Genomic DNA, 14,804 nt, shown 5'->3' with positions numbered 1-14,804 from the left:
TATCAAGTTCATTCTGTAATGAGCTAGTGAGCCTTAGTCTTAKTTCATTCTGTATTTTTTCTTTCCTCTGTGTACAATAGATGGAAAAAATCTTTGAATCCTTAAAGTGTTAATATTCTTTAATGTCTAAAACAAAAATATATTTTTTTTTCACTAGGCGTGTGGCTCTGTAGAGCTGTAAGACCAAGCAGGTTGGTCAAAAATATTTACCTTGGATCCTACCTAACAAAACGCATGAGCTGGAGCAAAGCCCAGGGGCTCAGTGTCCTGCAGCTCTGTCCTGCCCTTCTCCCAGCACAAGTGAGTTGACATATTTGGGTATCTCCTCTTAGCAGAGAAACTGTCATCAAGCCACGGGGGGGCACAAGGTGTCCAGGGCCTATGTTCTAATATACAGGCATGCATTTTTGGTTAAAATCCATGTAAATTGGGTGTAGCTGTGTCATGCATCCTTAGCAGCCGTGCTGGTGTGGAGAGTGGGGAACTTGTTGCCAGTTCAGCCTCATGTTTGCAGCTGTGCACAGGCAGAGCCTGCCCGGATTCCATTAATACTGCTGGAATAGGGAAATATTAGAAAGCTTCAGTGCCAGCAATCCCAATCTAATTCGCTGCTTGCTTCATAGCTACTGTGTGGCTGCAGACTGAAGCGATGGGGAGAGGTTTGTAAAACGTAGGGGATAACTAAGCATCAGCATAAAAATAAAATCACAGCATAGTTAAGGGGTCTTTGTGTTTGGCAATACTGAATTTTGATGGAGGATCCTGCTGTTCCAAGGRGGTTTCTCGGCTGTACGTGAACGCAGCAGCAGCAGCAGCTTCCCCTGCAGCACCATGTGGGGTGTTTGTATTTCAAGGGTTCCTGCAGGGCCTCGCTGCCCTAGCAGMCACCCTGCAGCCCTTGGCTGGAGGCAGAGTCGTATTGATCCTCCCGCTTCTCTCCTCTCTTCCTCCTCCTCCRTGCAGCTCCTCGCTCGGACTCCTTTGGGACGCAGGGCTGTGCTGCGGCCGGGAGCACCAGCGCGTGCTGCAGCTCCATGTGCTGGGAGCATCTGCGTGGTGGGAACCGCAGCTGGGCTGGGGCAGCCTGAGAAAGGGTGGGCGCTGCGGAGCGGCTGGTGACTCCTCCTTAGCAGAACTGCCAAATTATGTCAGTCTGAGCACGCAGGGCGGTGGCAGCGCCCTGTATGGAGCTGTCACTGCACCCACAACGAGACCGGGACCGTGGTTGCTTCCAGGGGACCCTTCCCAACCCTTCCCCATCTTCCTGCCAGATCCTGGGCAGTGGCGCCTCCCTTTGGCTCCAAAGAGTGTGGAAGAGGGGTTTGCCTTGCTGTTACAACACAGAGACTTTAAATACAGCTCCTAGCAGGGATTTATAGTCACTGTGCATTGCAAATGAGCTCGGGGCTTGCTCTGAACGAATATTCGAGTGGAAAATCTATTTACCATATGTGGGAGGCAAAGGCGAGAGCAAGCAGCAGCTGGGCTTGCCAGCAGGCGCTCCCTGCGGTTCCCCCGGCCGCGCTGAAGACGGGGGGATCCACGGCTCCCCGCCACGGGAAGAGGCTTCTCGGGATGCGGAGCGCGTTCCCTGCCCGCTGCTGCTGCCCTGGAGGGTGCTGCTTGCTGGGGCCTTTCTCTGTGTGGCCCTAGAGCATCGGTGCCCGAGCCTGTGCTGAGCCTTACCTCAGCCGGCACAAGGCATCAGTTCCATTGCTCCCCTTAACCACTGGACCTCATTTTCCAGAATGGGAAGCATTTTGCAGCTCTGGGATACGTCGGCCCTGCCCAGGTCACCAGGCTGGGTGAAGCAGCTGTACGAAACAACAGGTCTCAAAGCTCCTTGCAGATGCTTTCCTGTCCCAGCTCTCCAAGAACAGGTAGCGCTACCCTTCCCTCCCCTTGCTTCTGCCTGCAGCTGCATCAGGAGCACCGTAGCATAGAGGCAGGGCCTGTCTGCAGGTGCTGCTCCCTCCTGGAAAGGTTTGGGAGTAGCCTGGGATGGCAGGAGTTTGTTCCACAGCAGTAATTCCCACAACTATTATTTTGCTGCTTAAAGACCAATGTTTTTGTGGGTGCCTGATATTTGCAACTTGTCACAAAACCAACCTTTCCTCTACTTTTGCATCTAGCAGAAAGGGTTGTTTCCCTGCAGATCTGAAACTATTCCTAAGATAGTGGCTTAAGCGTGAATTTTAGAACTTTTAAACTCATTGCTAGAGTTAAGGGTAAATCAAAGAAATATTCAGTGTGTTCTTGTAATTATTCCTGATGATTTATGGACTGCTTTCATCTTGTGTTTGCTGCAAGCTTTATTTTGCTAGTAATATGAATACACGTCTTTGGCATCATYGTAATGATGTGGAGGATGCCCAGGGATTCACCCCGCTCCCAGGACGGGTGCTGGGAGCTGAGGCCAAGCAGTGGAAGGGGAGCCTGCGTGGGAGGCTCTGGYCAGGGCACTGGGCAGGCTGCCCTGAGCTGGCTTCACACGGTGCCGCGTGGGACTCGTGCAGCGGCGCCTGCACGTTTGCCTCTGCTTTACCAAGTCACCCGCCTGTGCAGCAGAGCTGGGAGTTTCTGAAAGGTCACRGAATCTGATTTCCCTGATTTTCCTGGTGGCTGGAGCGGGCGAAGCCRGCGCCGCGGATCGGGGCGGCTGCCTCCCTTCCGAGGCTCTTCCCCCCATGCTGGGTAGAAACGGCAGCGTCTCTGCGCACAGTCTGTTTTCAGTCCCATCTTACRGCCAGAGAGCAGCAAGATTAGGACTGAAGATAAGGACTTACCCTTTGCAGTTATGAAAGGGCCAGGGTTTGAACCAGGGAGTTCTGGTTGTGGTCCAAGGTGTTTGCTTTGCAGAAAGAAGAAAGGAGGGGCAAGCGGCTGCTTTTGAGTCATGCACACGTTATAGACCCTGTACTCAATCTTATCTAACACGAGTTAATCTCTGTTTGAAAGGATGCGCTATTTGGTTTGTGCATAGCAGCAGTTTACAAGCTCTGGCTTAGACTTGAAAAGCCTCTGTTCCTGTTCGTTGCTGCTTTGATGTGAAGCCCGCTTGGGCAGCGCGTTTCCTTGCTCTGCTCGGGGCTCACTGTGCCCAGATCATTTCGCGTCGGGAATGTCACGGGGGAAGCGCTTGGCTGGTGATGGGTGCTTATCTCCACAGGGACGTGCAGGAGGGCAGATTCTGCAAGCTGCGACTCAGCCGCGCGTTGAGGGCTACACCCGCAAGGTGMGTTTCCAGGAAGCTTTCCGATGGGGAAGCTGTGCTTTCTAGCAGAACACAAGGCCTCTTTCCTGAGGGCAAGATGCAAAGCCGTCTCACCTCTGTGTCCCTGGTCCCATTGGGGGGAGGTTCCCGTTGTACCTCGTTTGCTGCCATGCCAGCTCTATAACTACAGTGCCCAGCTCCTGGATGTGCAGGAGAGGCGCCTGCAGCATGCATCCTGCACGGGCCCTGATGCTAGGCTGGCACGCAGGTTCAAGAGAACCCCCTTCCTGCCCCACACCTTTTTCTCGGCCTGTGCCCAGAGCCTTGAGGAAACAGCCGGCAGCGCCGAGGCCACTCAGCACCCGGCACGTGCCCGTGTCCCGCCGACGGACCCTGCCCCAAACGCGCTTTGTAAGCGCAACGAAAGCACCGCTGCGGCCCAGACCGGTGCTCATCCACCCCGGTCCCCCGCAGGGCAGAGCCGCTCGGGGCACCGGCCGCCTTGGAGCCCGGCGGGGTCCCGTGGAAGCCCCTTGGCTGCAGTGGTGCAGAGCTGTGGGAAAGCCTGCAGGAAGCCCTGCGCCTGGGAAGCTGGCAGAGCTGCTGCCCAGATACTTTTCAGGCATTTGCCGGGCAGGATGGGGACAAAGGGCAGGCTGAGCCGATGTGAATGCAGTGAATCGGGACAGCTCTTTATGGCTCCTGCAGGGATGCTGGGTCAACCGTTTCCCACGAGCTCTTAATTCTTTGTTTATTTTCTGCTATTCATGAGAACCTCTTCAGGACCTTTCCTTGGAGGTGGGTGGCAGCTTCCCCCTCCACTTGCACTCGCCCATTCCTCCTTCCTGGCTGGAGGGCTTTCTGATGGAGCTCGGCTCGTGCTCCTTAGCAAGCTCTCGGCAGAAACTCATCAGCAAAGACCCCCAGTTATACTTAGTGTGTAGATGGACTTAAATAAAGATTTAAAACTATAATTTTAAGTGCTATAACAAAACCAGTCAGCTGCACAAACCCATAGCTCTCCCTCGGTGCAGAGGGTGGCCATCCTGAGGGACAGAGGGATCTCTGTGCACCTGCGTCCGATGAGATGCCTGCAAGCCGACGTCTCCGTGTGAATGCCTGCAGCTCAGCTCAGCTCTCCATCGCTCCCGGGCGAAGCCACCAGCCCCGTTTCGGCTCCCGGAGGCGGTGAGTGCCCAGCGGGGCTCGGCGGCAGCATGGGGGGGTTTCACTGTCCCCCTGCTCCCATCGCCTTCCCTCAGGCCCCTGCCCCTCGGCAGCTCCGCAGCTCGCCCGGGCTCTGCGCACGCTCGGGCGCTGCCGGCGCAGCCTCCCCTGCAGCGGGGCCGCGTGCGCTGCCGCCTGCCAGCGCCAACACGTCTAATTGCCCGCATTAACATGCAGCCCGTGCAGTCACCGTGCTGGTATTTACCCGCTGGTGCGAGCRCAAGGAGCTTTGCAGAACACCCTTTGCAGGGAACCGTTTGCTCTCCTGCATGCCTGCGTTTTAATTAATTACAGCAGACTGATGGATTAAATGAAATAACGTGGTTAACTAGGTGGCAGTCGCAGGAATGGGCTGGGGTCAGAGTAAACAGCTGCATGGAGAAGATGAGTGATTCGCTTGCTGCTTGCGTCCTGCCGCCCACCAAGGGCTGGCTGCCGTGCGGGGGGGTCGCCCGCTTCCCTGCAACGTCGACAAAAAGCAGCCAGAGCTTTGGGAGCGGGAGAGAGGCAGCAAGTGCTCCCGGAAGGGCGAAGCAGTGACAGGGCCAGGCGCCCCGGGAGCTTCCCTGTGCTTCCCAGGGCTGCTGCTCGCTCTCAGCTGGGTGCTCCTGCCTCAGCCTCTCTGTTTGCCAGGGCCCTGAAAGGCTCCTGGTATGGGCTAGAGCAGAGCACAGTGCTGGGTTCTTGCATTCATCCCTTCCTATGGGTGCACACACATGTGCACACACATGTGCACACACGTGCGCTCCAACAGACGTGGAGCAGCAGGGGCCTGGGGGCAGTGGAAAGCACACAGGGAACCAGGAGTTTTGATGTTTTTTTTTCCATCTCCTGGCAGAACTGAAACTCTCCAGGTAAGAGGAAGGAAGCGTCAACCAGTCGGAGCGCTGCCCGCTTAGGAAAGCTTGTTCCTTCACATTTCAGTGGGGTTCGTCAGGGCAKCTGGCACCAAACGTTGCAAAACTGACTGCAGAGCTGCCTCGCGRTCCCCACACCCCCAGCCGGGGTGGCTCCCACCTTGCCCCAAATTGCTTTGACCTATTTACTAACCAGATTCTTGTCTCCAGCTTCCTCCGCTGCTCGAGGATAATGAGCTGTTTTGCGGTTCCGGCTCCGAGGTGGAAGCACAATTCCAGCGTGGGAACAACAACCAAAGAGCCCTCACGGTGCAGGTTGTACTGGAGTACAGTGGGACAAGGAGCCTTTCCCGGTGGGACAGCAGCCGGATGGGTCTTGTCTGCCGAGCGATGCAAACACAGTATGTCCAAATAGCAGCCCTGATAAGATTTTGCTCATTTATTACTAAAATTATAGGGAATTTGAAGGGATATAGTGTCATCCTGACACCTAATGAGAAACAAGTACCTGAGGGGTATAATGCAGCGCAGCAGAGAGAACTGAAATCGCTGCAGCGCCTGGAAACGCCAACTTGCAGCAAAGTTTGCGGAATTATCTTGCTGCGGGGAAGCTGACGCGGCACCCCGGCCATCCCTGCGGATGGCAGCGGGGTTCATATCTCTATAGTGGTTATGTGTCATTTTCTGTGAGGAAAAACTGCTGGCTGTCAGAGATAAACACAGTGAAAACTGCCACGGCACCCAAAGGGCTCCTGCGATGAATCCTAAGACGTGGAGCAATCGAGCAGTCCTGCACAGTTTTTCTAACGCTCCAGCAGAGCAGAAATGTGTTCCTTTTCTCATGAAAGCGTCGCATTACTTCTGGCTAATTAGAGACCGTGACCCCATAATTAAGCCTTGGGGTGGGCCGGGCTGCGAGGGTGGGAGCCCGGCTYGAGGACCTGCGTGAGGAGCAGCCGGGAACAGTCACCAATGGGAGGAAGCTGAAGGCAGCATGAGAGCATCTGATGATCTCGCAGATAAATGTACAGGTAGACTGTTAATGTATGGGTAAACGCTGCTGTGCTGAGYGTATGGTGCAGTTCTGGGGGTTCTCCTGCTCCGTGTTACAGTGCAGCTCAGCTCCAGGCTGCGGTGTAAAATCACGGGGCACCTTCCCGGGCGGGCAGTGCTGGTTCCAGGGTCTCCGCTGCGGTGGGGAAGGCACCGGCTCCCACCTGAGGGCTTCACAYGGGCTGCTTGGGTGCTGCTGAGCGTCCTGGTGTAGCCGGGTGCATCAAATCCGCCACGAGAAGGATGGGAGCAGCCTGTGCAGGAAGTGGTCCTGGGAATGGATTCAGCGGCCTGGATGGATTGAGGAGGAGGAGACCCATCCTCCTGCAGCGGTGCTGGCGCCTTTCCCTGCGCTGACTTCTGCAGCGCTCCCTTTATCCCAGCACTTCTGCCCTCAAACCTTTCCATGCCATTTGGACGCCCCTGCAGTTAAGGCTGGCTGGTGATGCCAGTGGTACCCATCAGCGTAATGTTGTTAGATACATCCATTAATTGTCCCCSGACCGGCTTTAAGGCTGATTACAAAAACTGACAATTTCCATTTTCTTAAAGGATGCTTAGCAACACTGGGACCCGAGAAAGCTTCCTCGTGTGGACATTTAACAAGTTAAACCTCTTCTGACAGTAATTCCTCAGCATCTCATATTCTTTCTCCAGACAGAGACCAAGGTCAAGTCAGTAATTAAAGCTTATCAGGGAGCCCACACGAGCAGGATCCAGGGGGTCTCCTCTCGCTTACACCTCCTGCCCTTCCCCAAGGCGTACCACCGCTGTGCATTAGCCTCAGAAATTGCTAAACCGTCCATTTTGCTATGGACTAAAGAGATAACGCCAGTGAATCACAGGAAAACAACCCGGGATTCTCCAGGCTGTGATTGCTGCCGCTGCCCGCGCTCGGCTCCGTGAATGAGCTGCAACAGCTACCCCCCGTTGCAGCGATAACGCGCTTGGGATCGAGGCGTGCAGCGGGAACGGGACTTTGTCCTCCGCCCGTGAGCTTGCGCCTCGCATCCTGCTGCCGCAGGTAGCTTCTCTCTGCAGATTTCTTCTACATGTGGCTGCCTGCGCTTCAGTGGAAAGGAAAATAAAAGCTCGAGAGTTTTGAGGTTTGGTAAGAATTTCTATTACACTCGGCGCGCTTCTCTCCTGAGACTGTTTCTTTGTTCCGGGTACAGTTTTTAATCTGGTAATTTCTGGGCTTTGTCAACTGTGTCTGCGACAGGGTAGCATTCCAGAAACCCAAATCCAAGCTGGAGCAGCGGAGGTCAGCGTCACAGCACCAGCTTTTATTAGGAAGTCTGGCACAGCGCTCTCTAAGCAGTCTAAAGCTCCAGCATCCTGGTAATGGGCCTCCAGACTGCTGAAAGTCTTTTAATCACCAAGAATTCGAAGCAGCACCTGCAGGGAAGGACAGAGTAGGAGCGCTCCCTTTCCAAACACTCGTAGGCTCCCTGATGGCTCCCGACAGCTTCATTCTGTGTTGAGACTCTCCCCTAGATCCCCAAAGGACCTCACCCCTCTCTTTGCACTAACCTGTTCTGCTTAAAATCAGGATGCTTTAACTGTTCCTGGATCTGCAATAGGCGAGAGGATACAGCGGGAACGGGCGCCAAGGGGCTCCTTGCAATGCCACTTTAGAGCTGCATCCCAGTGGGGCTGCTGGGACTCCCTCCCTCTGATCCTGTAAAGAGTAGATTTAACTCAGCAGGAATAAGCTGCTTATTGAAGAGCAAGCTGCAGAGGGTGAAGATGATATTTGCTGTAATAGCTGCTCCCGCAGCGAGGGGGCTCCAGGCCCTGCCACGGTCCCTGGGTTGTCCCCATGTCAGCAGGGAGCGGTGGCGGCAGCGGCTGCCATCTCCGGCCTACGGACACTGCTGGAAAACGCCCATGGATCCACAGGGGAGGTGATGGATGGCCCGGCAGCGGAGCGCTGCTGCAAGGGCCTCTCTCTGCAGGTAGCTGCCTCGAGGAATAGTTTGCTTGGAGAATATTGCAAAACACSAGTCAAATACAAACTGGAAGGTGGAAGCCAGAGGGAGATTGCAGAAACATTTGCACCTCATCTYGATGCACCAAGGAGGTGGACACTGTGCCGAAGAGGGGGCGAGTCTTYGTGCCCGTCCATGAGCTTGATAGTAAAATGAAACAAAGAATAAGCTCTTCCAMTGCTTTCCTTTGTTTCTATTTGATCTTCTTCTCTATTTCCTTTTCCCTTGGCTCCTCAGATTGTTAGTTTTACAGGTTATGGAGCTTTAGTAAAGTAATGCATCAGGAAGATGCTATTAATGATGAATAAAGGCTTTATATATTTATTTTTAGCAATTTAGATTTGTTATGGTCAATGCTATTACACGAAATGCCTGATTAATTAATGAAGGTGGGATCAGACTGACAGGAAATGTCACTGTAACGTGCTACCCTGCCTCAGAAGGTGCCCGTTAATTAACACTTAAAACCTAATTTGGGATCGTAATAGAGTTTTTAGAGTCTTCCTCGCACACGCTGCCGGCTGGCCGCTCGGCACCAGCACGGCCGCGAGCAGAGGCGCCCCGGGAAGGGAGCGGGGATTGGGGTGGCACCTGCTCCTCCCTGCGCCCCTTGTGAGCGGCCCCTTGGCTTCCCGAGGGGCTGCTGCCCGCCTGGACGGCCCGGGCAGCTCCCTGCCCCGGGAGGAGGGAGCAGCGGTGGCCCCTGCCTGCCTGGCACCCTGCATGATGCCCTGCAAGGTGCCCTGCACAATGCCCAGCGCCTTGCATGGTGCCCTGCACGATGCCCTGCACGGTGTCCTGCCCAGCACCCTGCACGATGCCTGTTGCCCTGCATGGCACCCTGAATGATGCCCTGCACGGCGCCCTATGCCCTGCCCAGCACCCTGCATGATGCCCTGCAAGGTGCCCCGCACTACACCCAGCACCCTGCACGATGCTCTGCAAGGTACCCTGCACAATGCCCAGCGCCCTGCCCGGCGCCCTGCACTGGTGACTGCAGCAGCTCGGCGCCRTGCGGAGGCACCGAATGGGCAGCGATGCACATAGGAAAATAAAAGCCTACGTACGCATGGCATACCTGCAGAGAACGTACATTTAAGAGGGAAATGTCCTCTCAATAATGTTTGATCTCATTAGTAAGCCTTACAAGAAAATTAATGTTCGGATGAAGTTAAAGCAGAGTCGAGCAGTGTGCGTTTTCCAGTGACGTTTATTTGTTTCCCGTAGCGCACTGACACAGCTTAGTCTGGCAGTGGATCAGGGTTTTCTTTTTTATATATTTTTTTTTTCTTAAAGTGTCTACGTGACAGCGAGTCAAGGCTAACACTGTGGTCAAAGGCATTAGAGAGGGCAGCAGCAGAAGCAATGAGGTGTCGCAGCAGGCTGTCGAGCACGGCAAGAAGAGCAGGAAGCGCCATGCCTGCGGCCGCCGCAGCAGAGCCGGGGTGCRGACACACACGGAATCGCCTTGGTCGCGTGAACCAGGCGAGCACAGCACCATGCAACACGAGCTGCAGCTGGGAAGGCGTGGGGAGCAGCACGGGGATGGCCGGCGCGCTCCGTGTTTCGGGAAGCGAAGCGCCTCGGGAGCGCGGCCRCCGGAGCAGCGTGGGGGCCATCGGCAGCTGGGACGCAGCCCTCAGGAGCGCTCGCTTGCCGAAGGGAACCACAGTTCTCAGGAAGCCTCTGCTGGGACAGACCTCTCCCTAGGGTCTCCCACCCCACTGCGTTTCCCCTCCGCTCACACGGAGTTGGAGCGTCTAAAGTTGACAAGAGCAAGGGACTGATGTCCTCTGCGGAGTGTCCCAGCAGACTGATCCCCCATCCCAGCTCCTTCCCTCCCAGCTCTGCCCGTGACCGTGTCCAGCCGCCGAGGGCAGCTCCGGTGCCAGCCCCCCCCTCCAAAAGGGCAAATGCCCCAGCTCTGTCCCCAGCAGCCGCCGCTGCCACCAGCTCGCGGGGCTCCCGCGGACGCGGAGCCCGGGCGGGCACGCGGGCGAGCGGCGCGTCGCCATCGCTCCCTCTTGCTTTCTTCACCCTGTCGCAGACCTTCCAGCACCCGAAAGCTCCTCGGCCAAGTGGTTCCTTTGCCCCAAGCAGTCGGCCCAGCGGCCGCCAGCCCCGAGGTCTCCGTGGCGGGGTGACCCTGCACCCTGGTTTGCAGCTAGGACCTTCGCCTTGGGCAGGCAGGCGGCCCCGAGCCGGCGCCAGGCCCTTGCCGGGCAGTTACTGTACAAATGGACAAGACACRCACACTATTTACAGCCTCTTTTCACATGATGGAGCAGCTCTTGGCTCGGTCTTTCCTCATCTCCGCGTCGCTGAGCAAGTCCGTCCTGCCAGGCATCTGCGACGCCCGCTTGAGTCCCCGCTTGGAGCTGCTGCGCTTCAAGTTCTTGTGCACCCTGTTGACGGAGGCGAGCGTGGTCACGTGGAAGACGTCCCGCACRCTGTTCTCCGACACCTTGGAGGAGCACTCGGCGTAGGCCACGGCGCCGATCTGCCGCGCCAGCGCGCTGCCCTGCGGGCGGACGGCACGCGTGAGGAGGCTGCRCCGCACGGACGGCCGCTCGCGCCACGGCACCAGCGCTGCAACCCTGCACCGAGACCTCCCGGCCCTCTCGCCTGCCCCCGGGATGCCCCGTGGGAGCACCCGTGCCCCAAGGGGACAGTCGGTCRCCACCACGGGAAGCTGGGGACACAGGCGGGACCTGCGTCCTCGCCGGCAGCGGCGGCCCCAAGGCAGGACCCGAGCAAGGAGTCGCTTGCGGAGCCGGGAGCGCGGCGCTGCCCGAAGAGGCACCTCCCGTGCTCCCCTTTAAACGTTTGGTTTGTCAGCRCGGGCGTCTCTCCTACCTCCGAGGAGAGACGTGGCTGCTCCTGAGCAGGAGCTGGTGGAGCAGAGCTGGGAACCAGCCGGGCTCTCCCCCAGGCCAGGGAGGAGAGGGCTGCAGGGGAGCAGCTCGGAGCCAGCTCCACTAGCCAAGACCAAAACACCTTCAGGCCAAGCCTTAATGCAGAGGTTCACCTGCTATTGAGCTTCCTGGTACTAATATTCCTTGGAAAAAGCACCCCCCTCGCCCCCAGGGATACGCTGGAGCGGTGGCCCGGACGCACCTGCTCGTGTGTGACAGGGATGAGGCGCTGCTTGGAAAGCTCCCGGAGCGTGTTGAGGTCCGTCCGCATGTCCAGCTTGCAGCCGACCAGCACGATCTTCGCATTGGGGCAAAATTCCTGGGTCTCCCCTTGCCACTGCAGCAGGCACAGAAAGAGAAGGTGTCTGGAGCAGCGGGAGACCGGCGGCCACCCCTCAAGACGGGCGCYGGGGCTGGAAATACAAAGGCCGTCGCGGGGTCTCTGCCCCGCGCGGATGCGGCCGAGAGGGTCTCGGCTCCTCTCGGCCCTTTAGGAAGGAACAAACCGGCAGCATCAGGACACCAGGTCCCTGCTGGCACCCGGAGGTCACCCTTGCCCGGCCTTTCGGAGCAGGGAGCTATTTGCACAGAACGCTCATTATTTGTTTATCATGGGGAGCTACATTTCTAAGCACATTAAGAGCATGGTTACAGCTAGGGAAGTAAAGAGCTGAAGCAACAGCAGGTCAAGGCAAACATCCACTTCTTTGGCACTAATGGACTTCTTAGAGCCGCAAAAAATGAATGTTCAACGTGCAGCTAAGTGTCTGCAGCAGTAAATGAAACCATCACCTGCGACCTCAGCCCGAGGAGACTTGCAGAGCTCAGCGCCAACAGCCGCTCACGTGGCTTTGGAAGAGGCAGGCAGGAGACAAGCGGAGATACCACCCGCTAGAGGTGTCACCTGGAATTAGCAGCTTCCTGCCACCCAGCTGCCAGCAAAGCACCTCCCCTAGGCAAGCAGAAGAGGAAAGCAAGCCCATCACCCGATGTCCATCGCCCGGAGGGAAGAGGAGGCGCTAAGGATGGCACTAGGAACAATTGGTCACGGAGCAACCGCAAAGCTTGGGAAAGGCTTCTTTTCCAGCAGGACATTGGCAGATGGGGCCGTGTGGTCATGCCTAACGAGGCAGGAGGTCATGGCAGTCCGTCACAACGTGGGGTTCCTCGTCTATGGGGTGCTGTGACCTTCTTCTTACACCGCCAAACCCTGGCAGGGCGCTAAGACCTGCCGCACTAGCAAGACCTGTCTGACCGAAGGCCCCACCCATGAAAACCAACTGTGCACGAAATGAAAAGCTGTTTGTTTGCTCCTTCCCCTTCCCTTGCACATGCTATTTATACAAACCGGGTCTGACAAATCAAAAAGCCGGTTCTGATTCTGCCAGTTCAGACGGGCAGCAAGAGCAAAGCTTTCCTCYGCGGCATTAGCATCTTAGCCCGCAGCTGGAGGAGGCAGCGTTCCTCTCCTTAAGTGGCGGATATCAAAAGCTAAAGCCCGTTTCAACTTCACGGTGTCTTAGGAATTCTCCTCACCTCTGTCGGCTGCAAGSCTGCGCCAAAGGAAACCAGGCATCTACTCAGAGGCACTTAAGAAATCCCTTGTGATTTAGGGTTTATTTTAAGCCGCCGTATCAGAAAGACGCTGCCTGCCTGTGTTGGAAGCATCTGTGAGGCGGCACAGCGAAGACCTTGCACTGAGCAGTGCACAGTCTCACACAAAGCGTATCTGCAGACACACATAAATAAATCCCARCTCCAGCTAATTGCCAGTGGGTTTGCAGCTCATTAAGGTGTGAGCAATTTGCCGGGTTATTATTGAGCTGACTCCCAAGCCGAGGAGCAAACTGCGAGCGCGAGCCGCTCTGCAGCGGGAAGGGCTCTGGAGCCGAACACTGGGCCATTGACCGCCTCGTCTGAGGGGTCTTTGTGCCCTCCGCAGGACGTGGAGCCCCAGCTCCGCTTCGCAGCCCTCCCTGCGCTCACAGAGAGCCACTCGCACAGCCCTTGGCAAGACACGGCGGGGTCGAGGGGCAGACCCCAGCGTCCGGCCCCGGGAGCTGGGGGCTGAGGGAGGAAAGCAGCAGGAATCGCCCCCGGTTTTGCAGGAGCTCTCCCGGCTCGCTAACGCGGGCAGCTCCACCCGCTCRGATGCCAGCCCCGACTCGCTTCTGGGGCAGGACGCGGCGACGAGCTCGGTGCGGAGAGCGCTCGGAAACCACAGCTCGCTCCGCGTCCGGAGACGTAGCAGGAGCAGCCAGGAGCGTCAGGAGGCTCCGAAGCAGCTCCCACAGCTCCGGCCGCTCCCGCCGCTTCCACCGGGCTCAGGGCTGGYACAGCCGCTCCGGGGAGAGCTGCTCTCCTGCCGGCTGCTGCCCCCGTGTCCCGCTCTGCATCCCGTGCTGCCAAGCGGGACGGCTCAGCCCTGCGGGGGCTGGCAGCACCCCGGGCCCTGTGCGCCGCCCGGCCCCGTGGCACGCGGCCACCGCCGTTTAGTCACGTGCAGGCTTGAAATCCAGTGCCCACAGCTCGTTATTCCTGCTGCCAGGCTGCAGGGAGCTGATTGCTGTCCTTGCCACGGTGCAGATGCCGAGCTGGGGGGGCGGCCAACAAGGCGAGCACTCTGCTTGCATGGAAACAGGCACCAGGGCCACTTCCCAACCGCTGCGAGGGACTCGTAACGTGCTGGCTGGTGGCTACACTAACTCGGGATGCAAATGCTTTCCAAGGGCTTCATTAGAACCAGAACAAATGTCCGACATTTCCCTCCACGCCTGCATTTGCACATGCGCATATGCATAGACACCTCCCCTGCAAGGCACCATGAGCTGCACTATTCACAGGGCTCCTTTCAAATGGAAATATCTTGCTTTCTGCTGCAGAGATATTGGGATGGGTAGCAGCAGGCCATCCCGGTGTGCACACCAGCTCCAGCTCAAGTCTGCCCATATGGGCCGGAGCTGGTAGCCCTGAGCAGCACCCGAGAGCAGGGCACCAGCGAGCCCCACGTGCTGCTGCAGAGCGTCCCGCCGCAGGGCTGAGCACTGACCTTCTTGAGCACGCTGTCCAGCGTCTCGGGGCGGCTGATGTCGAAGCAGATGAGCACCGCGTCCGAGTCCGGGTAGGCCAAGGGACGGACGTTATCGTAATAGGCTGAGCCTGCAGACACGAGAGGGAGGAGAGCTGAGAGCGGGAAGCCAYGGGCAGGTAGCCCAGGCTGCAATCACACCTACACGCGACACTGCGGTGGCCCAGGGTCTCATCCTTGCCAGATTTCTATCTACACTAGAAAGCAATGCAGCTTTTGCATCCCTCGCAAGCAGAGGCAGCTGTGCCGGCGCTCTGCAGCGAGGGCAGCTCGGGAGGGCTGCGACACRGCGCAGCAGCCAGCCCTCCCTCCTCTCCGCCCTTGCAGGTTCTGCTCTTTGGCTGGTCGTGCAGCCGCTGCAGCACCAAGGGCAGCGAGGGGCAGCGGGGAGCAGGCAGCGGACCAGGAGCGCTGCAGCAGACGGTTCATCCGCGTGTGGGTCAAATGCAGGTGTGGACC

General features: G+C 57.5%; 1 protein-coding gene across 1 annotated transcript in view; it reads right to left on the bottom strand.

Moving 5' to 3' along the window:
- Positions 1–10,345: 10,345 nt before the first annotated feature.
- Positions 10,346–14,804, bottom strand: part of RND2 (Rho family GTPase 2) — an 11,976-nt gene continuing 7,517 nt past the window's right edge. The window contains exons 3-5 of the mRNA XM_026054465.1: positions 14,307–14,416; positions 11,460–11,594; positions 10,346–10,863 (exon numbers count right to left, since the gene is read on the bottom strand). Coding sequence (XP_025910250.1) covers positions 10,615–10,863; positions 11,460–11,594; positions 14,307–14,416 — 494 coding nt within the window. The 3' untranslated portion in view covers positions 10,346–10,614. The remainder of the gene's footprint in view (positions 10,864–11,459; positions 11,595–14,306; positions 14,417–14,804) is intronic.

Source organism: Nothoprocta perdicaria, unplaced genomic scaffold (assembly GCF_003342845.1).
Source record: "Nothoprocta perdicaria isolate Ctin4 unplaced genomic scaffold, notPer1 scaffold_121, whole genome shotgun sequence".
In the NCBI taxonomy this organism is placed as follows: domain Eukaryota; kingdom Metazoa; phylum Chordata; class Aves; order Tinamiformes; family Tinamidae; genus Nothoprocta; species Nothoprocta perdicaria.
This window is presented reverse-complemented; position numbering and strand designations above follow the sequence as displayed.